General features: G+C 39.1%; 3 protein-coding genes across 4 annotated transcripts; 1 reads left to right on the top strand and 2 right to left on the bottom strand.

Annotated features, from left to right (window-relative positions):
• Window positions 1–707: 707 nt before the first annotated feature.
• On the bottom strand, window positions 708–5,491 carry LOC119993132 (FACT complex subunit SPT16-like). The gene is made up of 2 exons (XM_038840077.1): window positions 5,154–5,491; window positions 708–4,320 (listed from the first exon to the last, which is right to left on the bottom strand). Exon 2 carries the CDS (start codon window positions 4,279–4,281, stop codon window positions 1,042–1,044), a length of 3,240 nt encoding a protein of 1,079 aa, XP_038696005.1. The 5' UTR covers window positions 4,282–4,320; window positions 5,154–5,491; the 3' UTR covers window positions 708–1,041.
• A 962-nt stretch (window positions 5,492–6,453) lies between these two features.
• On the top strand, window positions 6,454–8,351 carry LOC119993206 (7-deoxyloganetin glucosyltransferase-like). Its single transcript, XM_038840219.1, has 2 exons — window positions 6,454–7,061; window positions 7,159–8,351. Exons 1-2 carry the CDS (start codon window positions 6,473–6,475, stop codon window positions 8,109–8,111), a joined length of 1,542 nt encoding a protein of 513 aa, XP_038696147.1. The 5' UTR covers window positions 6,454–6,472; the 3' UTR covers window positions 8,112–8,351.
• An 816-nt stretch (window positions 8,352–9,167) lies between these two features.
• LOC119993207 lies at window positions 9,168–16,677 on the bottom strand. Of its 2 annotated transcripts, none has more exons than XM_038840221.1 (9): window positions 16,350–16,677; window positions 14,445–14,912; window positions 14,054–14,225; window positions 12,847–13,144; window positions 12,547–12,619; window positions 11,840–11,930; window positions 10,922–11,004; window positions 10,513–10,827; window positions 9,168–9,416 (listed from the first exon to the last, which is right to left on the bottom strand). In XM_038840221.1, the coding sequence occupies exons 1-8, from the start codon at window positions 16,416–16,418 to the stop codon at window positions 10,552–10,554; spliced, it is 1,530 nt and encodes a 509-aa protein (XP_038696149.1). In that variant the 5' UTR covers window positions 16,419–16,677; the 3' UTR covers window positions 9,168–9,416; window positions 10,513–10,551. The 2 variants fall into 2 exon arrangements, with proteins under 2 accessions (XP_038696149.1, XP_038696150.1); XM_038840222.1 differs by having other exon boundaries at window positions 10,922–11,001; window positions 16,350–16,675.
• Between the last annotated feature and the right edge of the window lie 246 nt (window positions 16,678–16,923).

A 16,923-nucleotide genomic window follows, 5' to 3' on the forward strand; every position in this document is an offset into this window, starting at 1 on the left:
CAGAACTTTTGGGTTGATTAACTGCACCACACCAAAAGTCTTTTGGCACTCTGATGCTACCCTTAAAGCATGATGTGATGACAATGAAGGCATTAAATGGAAAATAACCCCAAGAAAGCCTGACAATTTCTGGGTTTAAGTCCACATAATAATGAAAAGTAGTTGCATGCAGAACACCTCACATATTAGACAATGTAAGTCGAAAGTTTTCAAGTGATGTAATGATCAAAGTCGTACAAATAAAGCTTACTACATCTAGTTTGCATGAGATTTACCTCAGAAACAGCAGATGGAGCATAAAACTCCTCGATTTCACTAATGCTTCAAGTTGTCCAGCCCCACAGGTATATCCTTTAATGGGGAGCTCATCCCCATCCGGCCATCCTGCTCGGTTGGAGTAGATATTAGTGAGCTGAGGGCTTTCTTAGTAATGCTCCCGCTATCTGATATTCTGATGACACACTATACTTTTCCTAATATATTCCAAACAGCAATTGCAACAGTTAGCAAAGCCATATAGCATCATTAATAAAAGGGTATAGAGTCTATAGACTTAACAATGAGCAAAGCCATGCCAACAGAAAACAATTTGTGGTAGCAAAAATGGAGAAATAACTTGAGTGCGTGATAAAACAACTTCCTTGAAACCAAAAAAACAACACAAAATGGGGTGGTAAGAGATGACAAGGTCAACAAACCCAACCAAGTGCGTGTAAACAAGAGGACTTTACTTCCAAATTCCAATAAAACAAATGGCTGCAATTTAAAACCACGCATCCGTTCTTCCAGGAAGCCTAATTAGTGCCAAACGCTAGAGAGACAAAACCTCCACCCAAAACTATTAAATAACAATTTCAAAGCTTAGTTATGGAACTGAGTTCTGTTACATCTGTAGCAGCAGAATTAGCTGCACAACATGGCCAAAAAAAGAGGGAAAAGGAGAGACGGGTGCTAGTTTCTACGGATTCTGACAAGGCTTTTGTTTCAAGAATACCATAGTTGCAATTAACGAATACGCTGAGAGATCTCTCCTGTCAAAAGCTATCTCCTCAATTTGGGACGCTTGGAGAGGCTGCTACTAGGAGGGGCTCGAGACTTCCCAAATGACTTGGAGAGGCTGCTACTAGAAGGGGCTCTAGACTTCCCAAATGCCTTTGCCTTCCTTCTCTTTCTCTCATCCTCACTATCTGAATCTTCTCCTTTCTCCCTGTCGGCATTGCTGGCTTCCCTCTCCAACTCCTCCCATGTCTTACCTTTTTCTTCCTCGGAGTCTTCTTCTGAGTCTTCCTCCGCCTCATCTTCAGAGTCCACCAAGGATTCACTGTCAGAAGCATCATCTTCTGATTCGGAGACAACCTCCAAATCTGATGGCTCATAACCATGGTCCGACTCCTCTGACTTCTCAGAATCTGAATCACTAGCTTCCAAGTTCAGAAATTCCCAACCACCGTCATCTATGAAGCTCTGTGGATCATCTGTAATTGCTTTCAGAATCTGCCTCCAGTTCAAATTCAATCTGCTTTCATAATACTTGATATCCGTTGTATCAAGCCATTCCTTGATGCCATCAAGTGATGTTGAAGGAATGGAGTCAATCCTAAGTACATCACGCTTGAAGTCCTTAAAAACAATTGTCATATCAAAATTTTTCTGCCCAAGACCAACTCTCTCCAGGTTCACAATCTCAATCTCGCTCAGTGTGATCACAAGGAAAGGAGTCTCTACTAACTCTACCAGGCAGCTTGAAGTTGGAACAATGAAAGCTGAGGCCTTGTGCGGCACCCCATGGAAACCAAGTTCCCTAAGGGGCATGTCAAACTCAAGGTCAAGCCCATTAAATTGGGGCTGGCCCCATAGATCGTTTACTCGACTCACAAAGCTCTGGAAGTCCATGTTGATTTTGTTCTTCCTATCCCTTTCTCGCTGCTCTTCTTCAATCTCATCTGGGTCATAGGCTGACCTCTTTCCGCCTCCCAGCGTCTGCACCACATCCATCACCTCAACATAAAACTGCACATCCTTGGTCTTCTTGTTTCCAACCATGATGTGATTATGCAGATGGAAATGAAGAAGAGTAATCATCTCCTTCTCCGCAGGCTGGAAAAATGCATGCTTGATGTTTGCAAACATGATGTCCACTCGCTCCTCAGGTCTAGTGGTAGAATACCTGAACCCATTTACATGAGCTTCAAGTGTACCAGGAATCTTTCTTCCACGACCACCAAAGACAGGACGGATCCAAAGTTCAGTCAACCTTATTGGTTTGAATCTGTTTCCTGCAAGTTGCAGCTTCTCCTGAGTAACCAGTGTTGCCCTTTCGGCCCTCTCAGACTCCCTGGCCATGACTTGTCGTCTAAGAGTTTTTATCTGCTGAACCACTTCACTTATGTGCCTTGGGTCCTTGGAGCGAAATGAAACCTCTTTCAGATATATAGCACCTTGGTATTTCAGGGAGTTAGCATCATGAGGATTAAAAGGAGTCCCAGGTACGTTAAAAATGATGCGTATATAGCAATTTCGATTTGTGTCACTCTGGCTGGAGACTGTTCTCACGGTAGCAACATGAAAAGGGACCATGCTTCCATAGATAGGCAAAATAACAGCCTCATTTTTCTGGTCGATCTGAATCATCAAATCCCTTGGAGGGGGAAGGTCATTTACATTCTTATAGGCAACCAAATCAGCTGAAGTCCTCGCAGAAGAACGGCTATCCCCTGCACCACTTCCTCCACCAGCAAGACGCCGTGCAGTTTCTTCATTCTTTTGGCGAGCAAGTTCTGCCTGATGCTGCCTCCGTAGCTCCTCCTTTGTAATTTCGTGATTATCTGATCTCAGAGTTGTCTTTGACATGAAAGCCTCTGACCCATTAGCTTCTGGCTTTGCTTTAGGTTTTTCTTCTTCCTCATCATCCTCATTGAATGAGTAAGCTACATCTTTAACAGCTTTAGAACTCTTGGAAGTTACAACCTCTGGGTTTTGGTCACCAATGATAACAGTATCTGCCAGTAACAGTGAAAAATTCTGGGTTTTTGGATTTTTGGTCTGACTCTGCAAATTCTGAAAACCAAGTGAAACATTAAAAACCATTTTTGCCTTCACCACTCTATCATTCTTGGAATTTATATTCAAGCCTGACTCACGAAACTCAAGACCAACGCCAGTCCCAGCAGATTTTGTCAGATTGGGAACCAACTCAGGAGCTTCCTTCTCAATTACGGAAAGTGCAGCCTGATATGCAGCACTGATCTTGTTCCCAGGCTTTAGTGCAGAAATTGCTGCTTCATGGGCCTTGAGAAGGACTTCATATGACTTGCTCTGCAGCGGATTCGCATCAATCAAAAAAGTCCTTGCAATATTTGAGCAGTAACTGCTATATCGAGATCCAACAGCACAAATGATCACACTGGCAGAATCATAGTACAGATACTCATCATTGCTTGCAGCACTTGGCCTGAGATCAAACTCTCCTCCACTCTGAAATATTGGAGGGTAACATATATCAATGTTCTCTGCTTTCAGTTTCACCTTAGCTTTAGATGGTTCGAGTATGGCCTTCTCTGTCTCATCCATCAATGAAGAATGGGTGACTTTCTTCTCCTCGTCAATAACATTCTCAAGCTTTGGAACCACAACATTGTTCATCACATTATAAGCCAAAAAAGCAGCCTTCTTCACATTTAAAAGCTCACCAGCATCCTTGACAGCAAACAAGTCAGACAAACCATTGGTCACATCACCAAGCACAAATCCACCATTGTTTAATTTCTCAGCCCATCTTTCCAGAAGGTTCCCTTCAGGAGCCTCTCTTGCAATGTATCCCACAACAATGTCATCACTCGAATGAGCACGGACTGCACGAAATATAGCATCCATTAGAGCAGTTCCATCATCATTCTTTGCCTTCACATGCATGACAACCTCTACCCCAACAGCTTCCTTTGCAGTCTTTTTCACAACTTCGAGAAGAGAGGCTTTCTTCTGGCTGCACAAAAAATGGATTTGTTTCCTGGTGAAAACCATTATTGTCTCCGGAAACTCATAACCCAACAACCAAATGTTCAGAGCCGAGGACTTCAGGTACCGCAGATCCTCTGAAGGTGGCGGAGTTGCTATTGCAAGGACATTAGAGGAACCCCATAAGTCAGCTTTATGTCCATTCCAGTGTGAATAGAGGGCCTTCAATCGTGTTCTAAAGTTCTCCACATCTATTGAATAAGCATTCCCCGCCCCAGTTGTCTTCCCATTCGGCGGTTGGCCATTAACATTCCGCTGGTCAGCCATCTCAAAATACAAGCAGTTCTAGCCACAGTTTGCAGCAATCTGCATATTACAATCAATCAAATAATGCCATTAAGGTACACAGAGAAAGCATCAAAGTGGCAAATTTTTCCATGCAATTACTTTTTAATCTACTCATTCAGAGAGATAAACAACATGCAAATCCCACGACTGATAAGTGACATCATAAGGAACTTCCTACACAAACATGCAAAATCTGAAAATAAATTATTGAAAAGTTAAGTTAATGGCACAATCCTGTTTTGTGAAAGACAGCATATATAAGTACCGACAAAACCAAATTCAAAATGTCTAACCATGCAAGACAATTCCTCTGTTATTCAAATACTTCAATTTCTCATAACACCACCATCGAATTTACACAAACTATTAAGGTACAAATCCCAAAATATTCAAAAATAACTACAATCAATCAGAGAACTCAAACTCATGCCCTCCAGGAGAATACTTCAACAATCTTCACACAAAAAATAAGAAGCATTCAAAGCCAACATATCACATTCAAGATGTCTAACTAAGTCAGATAATTTCGCTGCTATTCAAACATTCAATTTCTCATACCACTAAATCGAAATTATACGAACTATTATGGTTTCAAAACCCCCAAAATAATTCGAAATCACTAAAATATATCCGAGAAATCACATTCGTAAATTCCAGGAGGATACTTCAACAATCCTCCAACAACAATTACGAAGGATTCACATCAAATTCAAACCGAAATCTGCAAGATAATTTCGTAGCTATTCAAACACTTCAATTCCTCTTATAATTAAAATCGATTGAAGCAAAGTAAGACGGTTTCACAACCTAAAAATACTTCGAAAATAACTAAAATCGATCAGAGAACTCACATTCGTAACCCCCAGGAGAAAGCTTCCACAATCGTCGAACAAAAAATACGAAGGATTCAAAGCCGATTATGGCTCGAGTTCAACCGGTGGCGGCAGCACATATTCTTCGAGAGAGACACAGACTAGGGTTAGGGTTTCTAGAAAAACCGAATACAACACACAATTCGAGACCAAAAAGGAAAAACCAACGAATCGAAACACAGAAACAACGGGAAATCTAAGGATTGGAGACTGAATGGAGGTTGATTCAGAAGAAAACGGTAGGGCGACGACAATATCGAATTTGACGAATATCGAGGGAAGCAACGATAGAGGGAATTTTGATTTCGAGTAGTTTAGAGTCCAGAGGGAGATATATTTAGGGGAAAAAGCAAAACGACCCCCTGAACTATTGTCTATATGCAAATTAACCACTCAACTATGAAAAATTAGCTTGTCACCCACCAAACTATTGCAAACATTCTAAGTGCCCCTCCGTCAAAAATTCATCCACCGCCAACTTCCTCCACTTGCATTAAAGGTCTCAGCCCAAATATGAAGTTATGGGCTTTTTAGAGGATCAACCCAAATATGAAGCTATGGTTGTGCGAGTGTGGCCCATATATGAAATGGACTTGCCCTTTTTTCTGACACCTTTGCTTGTTTGACTTGTTTGCCTCTTCCTCAATAAAGATCCTTTTTCAGAGTAACAAATAAACAACAAAACCTCCATAATATTAATATGAAGGAATTGGTCGAGTTGGTTCTCCGCATTACATGAAACTCATGGGCCTAAGTACGAAACCCCTAATCAACACTTTGTTACCACACTCTCTGATAAGATGTCAACGACGTACCATGATCTCATGTAGGAAAATTTCAAGGGTGTAGTGCACGGATCTGACCGCAGGATAGATCCAAAGGGCCTTGCCTTGAAGAGGTTTCACGACAAACATATGATTATGACATTATGTTGCGGTGCACTGAGTCTAGAGATTTACTCACAGTGTGAGCGAGGCTTATTTATTTATTTTTGTAATAGTTTAGCCTTTTATGCAATTATATTGCATTTCTTTACACGTATGTATGATTGGTTTTCACATAATAAAACATTAGGGCACACATCAACTTACGTAGGCTAAAAACAAAACAAAAACATACTTAATTGTCACAAGTCAAGTAGACTGATGGGCACAAATACTTTCCAGCCCATTTGCACTATAAACACAAACACATTACTCCAAAGAAAGGATCTTTGTCTTTGTATATGACTAAGAGAAGATAACAACACTTTTTGTGGTATATAATAACCTTTTAAAATACATCATCAGTTGGACTATATGTGCTTGTGCTTAGAAAACCATAAAGCCAAGGAGAGAAACAAGCAAACACTCAAAAGACACACAAATATTGCAGTTGCAGGCATGGATTCCAAAGCTTTAGCTGATAAGCCTCATGCCATCTGCATTCCTGCTCCATTTCAAAGTCACATTAAGGCTATGCTTAATTTCTCAAAGCTTCTACACTACAAAGGTTTCCACATAACCTTTGTCAACACTGAATTCAATCACAAACGTTTACTCAAAGCTAGAGGCTCTGACTCATTAGATGGCTTACCGGACTTCCGATTTGAGTCCATTCCAGATGGCCTCCCTCCTTCGGATGACAACGCCACGCAAGACATGAACGTCCTCTGTGAGTCTGTCAAAAGGAATTTCTTGGCTCCATTCCTTGACTTGATCCAAAAACTCAACTCTGCTGGCCCTCCGGTGACGTGTATTGTTGCTGATGCTTTCATGATGTTCACAACCACAGCAGCCCAACAACTTGGAATCCCAATTGTATTCTTGATTGTTGTTTCTGCTTGTGCGTCCATGGGACAGTTACAGTATCGTCCGCTCAAAGAAAAGGGCATTGTACCACTGAAAGGTATTATACTACAATAAATTCATTTTTAACTTTGTTAGCATCAGAACCTTAAAATCAGCAACAGGTCCTAAATTTAAACAACTGGATATTCTTGCAGATGAAAGCTATTTAACGAATGGATATTTGGACATGGTCATAGATTGGATACCTGGCATGAAAGATATCCGTTTGAAAAATCTCCCATCTTTTCTTCAAATAACAGACCCAAACGATTTATTATTCAACTTCATCATGGAAGCAACTGAGAAATGTCACGATCCTAATGCACTCATCATCCATACTTTCAATGCATTGGAGCACGAAGTTCTGGATGCTCTCTCAACCATATTTCCCCAAGTGTATGCCATTGGTCCATTCCAGTTACTACTCAATCAAGTGAAGGACAATCGCTTGAATTCCATTGGATGTAACCTCTGGATAGAAGAGCCTGAATGTTTAGAATGGCTTGATTCCAAGGAACCCAATTCAGTAATCTATGTAAATTTCGGTAGCATGGCAGTTATGACAAAGGAGCAGCTCATCGAGTTTGGTATGGGACTTGCTAACAGCAATCACTATTTCTTGTGGATAATTAGGCCTGATCTGGTTAGAGATGATTCTGTAATCTTTCCGCCAGAGTTTGAAGAAAAGGCAAGAGGAAGAGGTTTACTTGGAAGCTGGTGTTCACAAGAGGAAGTGCTCAATCACAAATCCATTGGAGGTTTCTTAACACATTGTGGGTGGAACTCGATACTTGAGAGTGTGTATGAAGGAGTGCCTATGCTTTGTTGTCCATTCTTTGGCGATCAAACGATGAATTGCAGGTACACTTGCATCGAATGGGGGATTGGAATGGAGATTGGCAGTGATGTCAATAGAGATGAAGTAGAGAAGCTTGTGAAAGAGTTGATGGAGGGTGAGGAAGGCAAGAAATTGAAACACAATGTGATGGAGTGGAAGAAAAAGGCAGAAGAGGCTACAAGTTCAACAGGTTCATCTTGGATTAATTTGGACATGGTGGTTAACAGAGTTCTTCTATCAAAGGACCAGAAGTTACCCAATATAAATTAAGTTAGTGCTTATAGAAATATGTAGTGCCATAGTTCTTCTATCAAAGGACTGTTGATTCTGTAATTTAGTAGGCAGTTCAAGTTTGTTTCTTTGATGTGATTGGAAGTTACTGGACAGTGCCAATGTCTTATCTGGTTCTATTTGAATACTATATCAAGTGTTCGACTAAATGCCTTAGAGAAGATGTAGGAAATGAAAGCGTACCTGAGTATTTCCAGGAGAATGGGTTTACCAACGTCAGTTCCATTGTATAATGCCAAATCTTCAACAGTGAACAATCTCTACAATGCCAGGAGAACAGCTGCGTCAAACACAAAGAAGTAAACTTGTTTCTATGTTGGGAACACAAGGCAAGTCAAAACGAGAAAACCCAACTCAAAACTAATTTTACCTGATTAGGGAAGAGGGGTTTGTGGTAGAATCTGAAGAGGAGAGGAACCTGGATGCGTTTTCTCGCGCTGAAGACCATTTGTTGCAAAACCCAGTTTGGGCACTTGGTAATTGTTGGATTCCATTCATATACGATTACAACCTATTCCTATACATCACACATATATTTACATGTTTTGTAAGCTTGATTGGCTAACTATATTGTCTTGGTAATGAGAAAGTAAATGGTTGGGATTTCAGGTTGCGAGATAGGTAGGTTGGTTGGTTTAGGGTTGGATGTTGATCCGTGGTTGATTTCTGCTTGTTCCACCTCTTGAGAATTTGAATTGAGTTTTCAAGCTTTTCCTTAGCGCTAGTTAGATAGAATAAATGTTACTTTTCATCACGAACATATAAGTCATGTTACAATACAATTACTGACATTTCAAACGTTACAAATTGATCAAGACCTTATTGAGTCGTTTCACGATCAGATTTTGTATTCTCAGTCAATCAAAGTGCTAAACTAGCATATTGACCAAACGAAAACCATGAAAAAAAATGACAGGGCAAACGTCTAGCCGATGTGTCTCTGTTACTCACAGCTGACATGGGTCTCAGGAACATTAGAATGTCCAAACTATTTGAGGTGCTGAAAGATTTGGGAAGTCCAAGCGATCCACTGTAAGCAAGGAAACAATCTTCAAAATTTCTGTATTATTGAAAATTTTCATTCGAGCCTTGTGATTGTGTTTTCATGTTATCAGTAATAAACAATAGTACATACACCTTCCTTTCTGTATGTAAACCGATTGAAAACAGCGCAAATGAACACACAGACGTATGACACATTTCTAGCATCGATGAATACTTCGACTTCTACAATGATGGGGTTTTCGAAACTTCCCCAGTAATTGATCTCAAGAACAATCAAGCCTGCATGAAAATGAAGAGCTTAATCAGACATGCAGAGACGGTTCAAATTTCCTGTAGTCATAGTTGAGAATCACAATTGTCTAAGTAGTACTGAATACATTTGAAGTTCCTATGAATCAACTGTGATGATGAATCGATGAAATCAGTGAAGGAATTTGCCTATTTCACAGATAATAGATGTAAAATCAGATCATATGAATCTCTCATGCTTCCCACCTTACTTCCTCTACTCCCAGCATTCATCCCAGACCCCATCGTCATCAGTTGCTATTGACCAATGTCGGCCATCCATGAACGTACTCTATGAACACTCCCATCAATTGTTATTTTCCAGTTAGTGACAACTCAATTAGCATTCGTTAGTGACTACTTGTTGTTACTGGTCTTACCGTCACTGAAAGCAAAAGTATTTCTCCTGACCTACCAAAATGCTTGAGAAAGCAGATTATCAGTCCTGAAATAGTTTTTTCACCGAGAACATATTTGAACTTGAGTTATTTTCTCAGCAGAACAAACTCAGTTGAGGTAATGAAAGAAGGGATGGACATGTTGGGAAAATTTCATCAACTTTTAGGAGGTTTTCTTGATTGTCAGGAATTTTTTAGGGCTGCAGCACAAAAATTTTTTTGAGATAAAGGCTTTGATGGTAGTGATGATGATAAACTTTCTCGACACAACTTCTGAACTGAAACCATTGTTCATAAACTTATACCTGATGTTTAACCAATTGCTTCACATCTTCATATATTCATAATCTCATAGAGCCTCTCATCAGCTCACACCAATGCTCCTGAAGCCAAATGTCTAAATTTTTGCTTATGCATGTGATTTTCAGGAAAAAAATTTATTGATTGATCACGACAAGAAAAACTAAAATGCATGGACGACACGTGCTGGAGTTAATGACAGTCAAAAGCTGCCTACATGCCCAAACCAGTACCATCAGAAAATGGCAAAAGTTAAGCATGAAATCTCACGACAGACTTCCGAATGCATTTAATAAGTGACTGAGAAGTGAGAACCTATTGATAATAACTTCGCATGAAAGGCCTACATTTTAACATTAAGTTTTAAAGCAGCTAATTGAAGTCCATACCTTTGAGAAAAGACGAACAATTTGGCATCTCTCTAGGAACTAGGTGCTTTGAATCATCACTTCTTGCTGCCTTGGACCATCAGTCGTTCCAACTACAGAACCTTCCGTAGAATGTTGGTGTTGCAGTTGTTGATGTGGTTCATGCTGCTGTTGCTGACGCTGCTGCCCTGTTCTGTTAAACTGCCGATTGGAAGACAGCACATGCCTGCTTGTTCTCCACCTGAAGTATTCCACCAAAAGAGAATTTGTGCTAATTGCAATGCCAAATCCAGTGAAAGAGGAAAGGAGGACTGAAAGAATTGGGTTCACATTAAGCTGCATGTAAAACAAAAAATACAATGATAAATAAGGGGACAATGACTAAACATATTATTCCACGAATACATAACAAGAAATCAGTTCAGATTACCACGGTGTAGAAAATATGAGCGAACAGGATCACAATTGCAAACTGGAAGGAAGCATATGCCCAAATGTAACTCCTGCTGACTGCTACCATCAGACATCACAAGGACATTGAGTCATTATCACAAGACTAAACTCTTTCAAATGCATTTAAGAACATGTAAAGGATAGACCAAAAAAATTATTTTGAGGGTGAGTAACATCCTTGAACTATAATTTCATTTTTACACCCAAACTCCCTAACTTCATCTTCATTACAACATCTTAGCTGATCCTCATATCTTTAATCAAAGCTATCGCTAGCATACTTCAAATAATCTTTGTTTCCCTTTCATTTTTAACTTATCCTTCATTTACAACATTCTCATTTCTGTTGCATTCATTGTTTGAGCACGTTGTCTTTTTGCAGCCAAATATTTCATACCAAAATAACATACCCATATAATTTACCCTTTTAACTTATTTTGAAGGGGAATATACCCTGTTTAACTTCAAGGATATCTTTACACAAAAACGTACAAAGATTCATCTTCTTTATCTGACTAGCTTTAATCCTATCGATTACATCCTCTATATTCCCTCCATCTTTTAGAACAATTATTAACCAAAGTGCAGGACTGTCACCTTCTGGGATATTCAATCATCTCTGATCAAAAATAGAACGCTTAACCCTATTCAATGACTTATAAATAAAATGAAATAACATCAAAATGACCTAAATGGCATTACAAATGTGGAGCAACTAAATGTTCAACGTACCAACAAATTCCAGAGTAGCATTGTATACTGACTATTATAGATATTTTTATCATAAATTGCAAATACAGAACTCTTATAGTTCCCTGATTTCATATTAGCTCAGCAACAAAAAATTTGATAAATTACGCATACACCATATGACACATGAATGTGAGAAGCTCACCCATGGTGGAAGCAATCATGGCAGAAATGAGACCTAAAACGCATGAGAATGGTAAAGAAATGGCAAGAGCACGGGATCCCAAGTCAGAGACCTGCATATATTATACATTCCAAAATCTGTAACAGGAATTTGAAAAATAGGTAAATAACTACGTAAGAGAGATAGAGAAGAGTTATGTAGAAGGAAATACAAAAAAGATGCACTTTTGCTTCTTTTTTGGCAGGGAGAAGGATTTGAACCCGCTGCAACTAGGAGTTAGATGGTAACCACCCTTATCTAGACCACAATGAAGGTGGTTAGGATATACTCCCTATTGGTGCACTAGAAACTCATGTCCGGTGAGCTCCTTAAAGGATCGACATACGCATATGATGACCACTAAATAAGAGAATTCAAGCCCTACCTTTTACAAGTGAATTAGAGAAGATGATATAGCATGGAGCAAAACTTGGGTGACTTTTTTTTGGGTGGGGAGGGGAGAGAATGGTTTATGGAAAGAGAATGACTTTTGAATCTTGTTTATATTCTACAATAAGGAAAAGTCCAGCATTGTTTTGTTATTTACATCAGTTTTCTGAATAAAAGCCAAACTAGTAGATAACCTACCATTCTGAATTTACCAGCTGAAGAATGTGTAAATGGGTAATCATGCGTCCATGTGCAGTGACAGAGATTAATGATGTAATACATAGAGACAAGAGGTGTACCAGCAGTTGCTCCAAGAAGCAGAAATATGCAAGCATGCTGACCATGACAAGAACAGGTACATCCTGCCATACCCTGTAAACAATGAAATGGTAAAGGGAGTGAAACACCATTCTGTACATTCCAAATCAGATTCCAGATCTGATAGTGCTGCAGCTGAATTGTGACCATTTAAAATACATTTCCATCAGTTAATGGTGTGGAAAATGAAGAAAGATTTGCCCGAGAAGCAAAGATGAATCACATTGGATTCTTCTCTAAAGAGATTAAATAAGCTTAAATTTCAGAATAATTGAACCTGCCTGTAACGGGCTAGGTCCCTCTGCTGCGGTACACTCGGTGGCCGTCTAGAAACCGTTTGAGGATTATTTATCTTCAAAAGCATTACAGGTAGGTTTCGAACTTCCTGTCTGCAGATATCACACGTCTTGTTTCCTTTGATACTGAACCATTTCACTGCACACTCTTGATGAGCAAGTGCAAGTTCTCCTTTGCAGCTACACTCCATCTTGAGAGTTTCACCTCCTTCCCCAAGCTCAACCAAACAAATCCTGCAAACTGCCTCTTCCTCAGGAATATCTTCACCAGCATCTTCAACATCTGAAATAAAACATTGCAAGTTCATTAACATTCCCATGTGGCTGGATAGTTCAACAATAAAAGGAAGTCCCATAAGGAAAAAGATGAGGAAATTCATAGTAAGGAAGAAGATAGTAGTTAAATACTTCAATCTGGAAATTGCAGAAATGCAAAAAATTGACAGAATCAAAATCATCTTCCCAGATGGAAGGATTTTCCATGCGATCAGTTTCACTTGTTGGTGCAGGTTAGGATGAAAAGTCTAAGGATCGATAACAAAGTTAGACTACTAGGGTCTTGATGACAAATTAACAGAGACGAAGATTAAAAAATGTGCATTTTTCCTGAGCTGCAGTCGTCAGAAAATAAAATGGATCAAACTGGATAATAAATTTGCAACACTAAAAATGGAGAATTCGTTCAATTTTCTTATCAAAATATTAGCGTGAAGGTGACCTTGAATAAAATTCACACCAAAAAAAAAACACTGCTTGACTTTGGAATGGTTTTAATGAGGCATTAGATCAACCAGAAACTCAATTGTCACTGTAACGTGTTTGAAAAGAGGCACTCTGTGACATAATCCAGATTAGAGAGATCACTGGCATCTACGTCAATTTAAGAAAGTTTCCTCTCAAGGTGTACTAATAAATAAATAATTGAGGCATACAGAAGCACGGTGTGTGAGCAATGAAAAGAAAGGATCATGAGAAGCCTCAACTCAAGATTCAACTGATAGAGGAAATAACAGGAAAATTTATCATGCCAAAAAGTTTTAATGTAACATGTATGTTTGTGCGTGTGTGAATTAATTAAAGAAAACACCTAAAATCAAAATGTATGCAAGCAACTTTAACAGATCACATTTAGAAAAACCAATATCCATCTTATATATTACTTAAAAACCTGAAAATGAAGACTGTGGCCTACCAATTTCCGTTGTAGGGGCATTATCTGGTGAAGCTCTATCAACCACTTTAGGACGAGGAGTTGCTGAAATAACACGAAACAGTCCTCCAGAATCTGTCCTCCTCAAACTTCTGATTTTAATATTTACTGGAACTGACAATGAACGTTTCATATGCTGCTGAACTTCTAACTTCTGCAGTGAAACGTTGCTCTTCTTTACATTGTATAAAGAAAACATTATAAAACATTTGTAGCTATTTAAACAAAAATCTCTCCATGAAGCAATTGTCAAATGGAAGACTTCAACTATTATTCTATAGGGACAACAGTAGTCACAACTCACAACACAACTGTTCGCATAAAAAAAAACCATAAAAAATCTCAATTTAAAAAGAAAACAGCGCTTACTTACAGAAACATCGGAATGACAATTTGAACGCCCTTCCACCACAGGCTGGGGACCAGAATTCGCATTTGGCGTAACTGGTAAAGAATGTATTGTTTTTGCTGAAGGAGAGAAAAAAACCTTATTGAGAGAAAAGGACCTTGAAGTCGAAGGTTTGTCCAGAGGAGCATTCGAATGAGGAGTATCTGGGATTATGAGAACCGTCTTCTCACCATCCTGGTACAAACTTTTTGTCCTAAAGCTCCTCTGAGGAAGCATATTTTTAACCGAGGCTTTGAAGCTGGCAGAATTAGGTCTCGGGGGTAGCCCTGCTCTAGTAGAACTTGGACTTGCTACTGAAGTAGTATCAGTCTTTGTAAGATCTGATAATGAATTCTCAAGAGACCTTGCTGGTATTTGCAATGAAGAGAGGCTAGGCCTCCTAGACTGCGGAACTAGAGAGGTTTCTTCAATCTTCTCCTTTTGATAAGACACCTACAAACCGTCAGGCCCTTAAATTAGCATAGAGATTAAGAAAAATGATACAAACAATAATGTCAAACCAATATTTATTTCCTCTGTAAAATAGAAATAGAGAAATGTGTGTGTGTGTGTCTTGGGTTCAAATTCTCGAAACATCCTCTCTGCATTGCAGGGTATGGCAGCATACAGCTTGCCCTTCCCAACCTCGCCTCCACTGCAGAAGCATAACGAACAAGATTTTTTTTAACCCTGATACGCACACACCCCCTGATACCCTACGGGAAACTGCACTGAAACAATGCCAAACTTTTAATGGTAAAGCTGTTGTACATTAGTTGAAGCCATATAGCTGCATTATCAAATATCAATCCCTTCCAACAGCAAGATAAAAATAGGTCTTGAGAGAAATTGGACAGGGCTATTTGTCACTACAGCAAGAAAAACAATAACAGAAACAGAAGGATAAAAAGAAGTCAATTTGTATACAAATATGTAAATCACTACACCAATTAGACAGACAGCTGATCAACCATACTGCTGTCTAAAGAGAGTAAATAATTATACATAAGACATATGCCTTTATTCTGTTTCATTGAGAGTGTGGCCGGAATCAGATACAATTTCAACATTTTTTATTGTAGATATGATATCAGCATAAGGTACCATCAAGTAGCAATAGACAAATTTTAAGCCCACTTGGTAGCTGAAAGTATGACAATTGGTTCTCTCCCAATAGATGGAGATAAGTCAGGTATTTCCACAAGTTCCATACAAGCACATCCTCTAGCTTTCATGGTCCGATATGAATCAAGGCAACAGCTAAAATACTATTCCATCCAACAGGTTATGTCCATGTAAACCCTAGTACTTGGTTCACTCCACTTTCCCCAAGTACCTAGTAGGTGTCAATATGGAGAGTCAAACGAACTTAAGTCCCCGAGCTCAAAGGATCCATCCCCAAGCCAACGCAGGCTACACAGCCACCACTGGGTGGTTATCCAAACTCCAAATGGTTTCATCCAAATGTCTTACTTATCTGCTATTCATAGCCGTACATTCATAATTAAGTTCATGAAGGTCAGCCAACTAGAGCAGTTTATGCATACTCGTGATATTGATAATGATTGCACCAAAAATCCCACCACACCTACGCTGAGAAGCCATCACATGCAATCAAGCTTCAAAATGCTCTTCAGAAGTTACTAAATGTTGAGGTAGATTATGCAAAATTCAGATTACAGAAATATCTAACATCATACACAATCACATAGATTAGAATGATCAACTATCTCAGCCCGCAAACACCAAGAACCAGTACAAAGCATTCACACAATCCTTTATGTAATTTATCCCAAAGTTACCCAGAGAGAGAGATTTCAGCTAAAACCGTCAACAATTCCAGAACTCGCATAAAAAAATTTAAAAAAAAAACATAAAAACAAATTACACCTGCGAGTTGTCGGGAGAATCCGACGTTGATTCTTCACTAAGTTCATCGCCAGCGACTGATTTCTCCATGAAAGAAGCTCGAGAAGACGATTTACAACAAACTAAAACCCTAATTTGGAAGAGAAAGGAGAGAGAGGGGGGGAAGTGTTTTGATTAGAAATGACGATTTCGAAACAGCAATGATGGAAAGCAACAAGAGGATGATTCTGTTCATGTGTTGCTGTCGGGCCTCAAACAAGTATTAAATCAGGCTTTTGATTTGATTTTTCTTTCTTTTAATTTTAATTCCCGTTACCCGCCAAGTTGTCTGTCGATGCTCTGGATTCGACGACATTGCCGTGCTTCTTTGCTTTTTCTCTTTAACTTTTTCATCTTTTTTTTTTAATATGAACGTTACGTTTACGTCTCTACAGCTTCCTCCCCTTGTTTCCCTCCCTTTAAGAGGTAAACAATCGGTTTTTTTATTCCGTTATTTCGGTTAATCAATCCGTTCTCATTAAATATTTTTAAAAAATAACAGACCGTTAGATTCCATGTTTCGAGGTAATTTCTTACGGCCCTGTTCCCCTTCTTT

This window comes from Tripterygium wilfordii, chromosome 23, assembly GCF_013401445.1.
Source record: "Tripterygium wilfordii isolate XIE 37 chromosome 23, ASM1340144v1, whole genome shotgun sequence".
Classification (NCBI taxonomy): Eukaryota; Viridiplantae; Streptophyta; class Magnoliopsida; order Celastrales; family Celastraceae; genus Tripterygium; species Tripterygium wilfordii.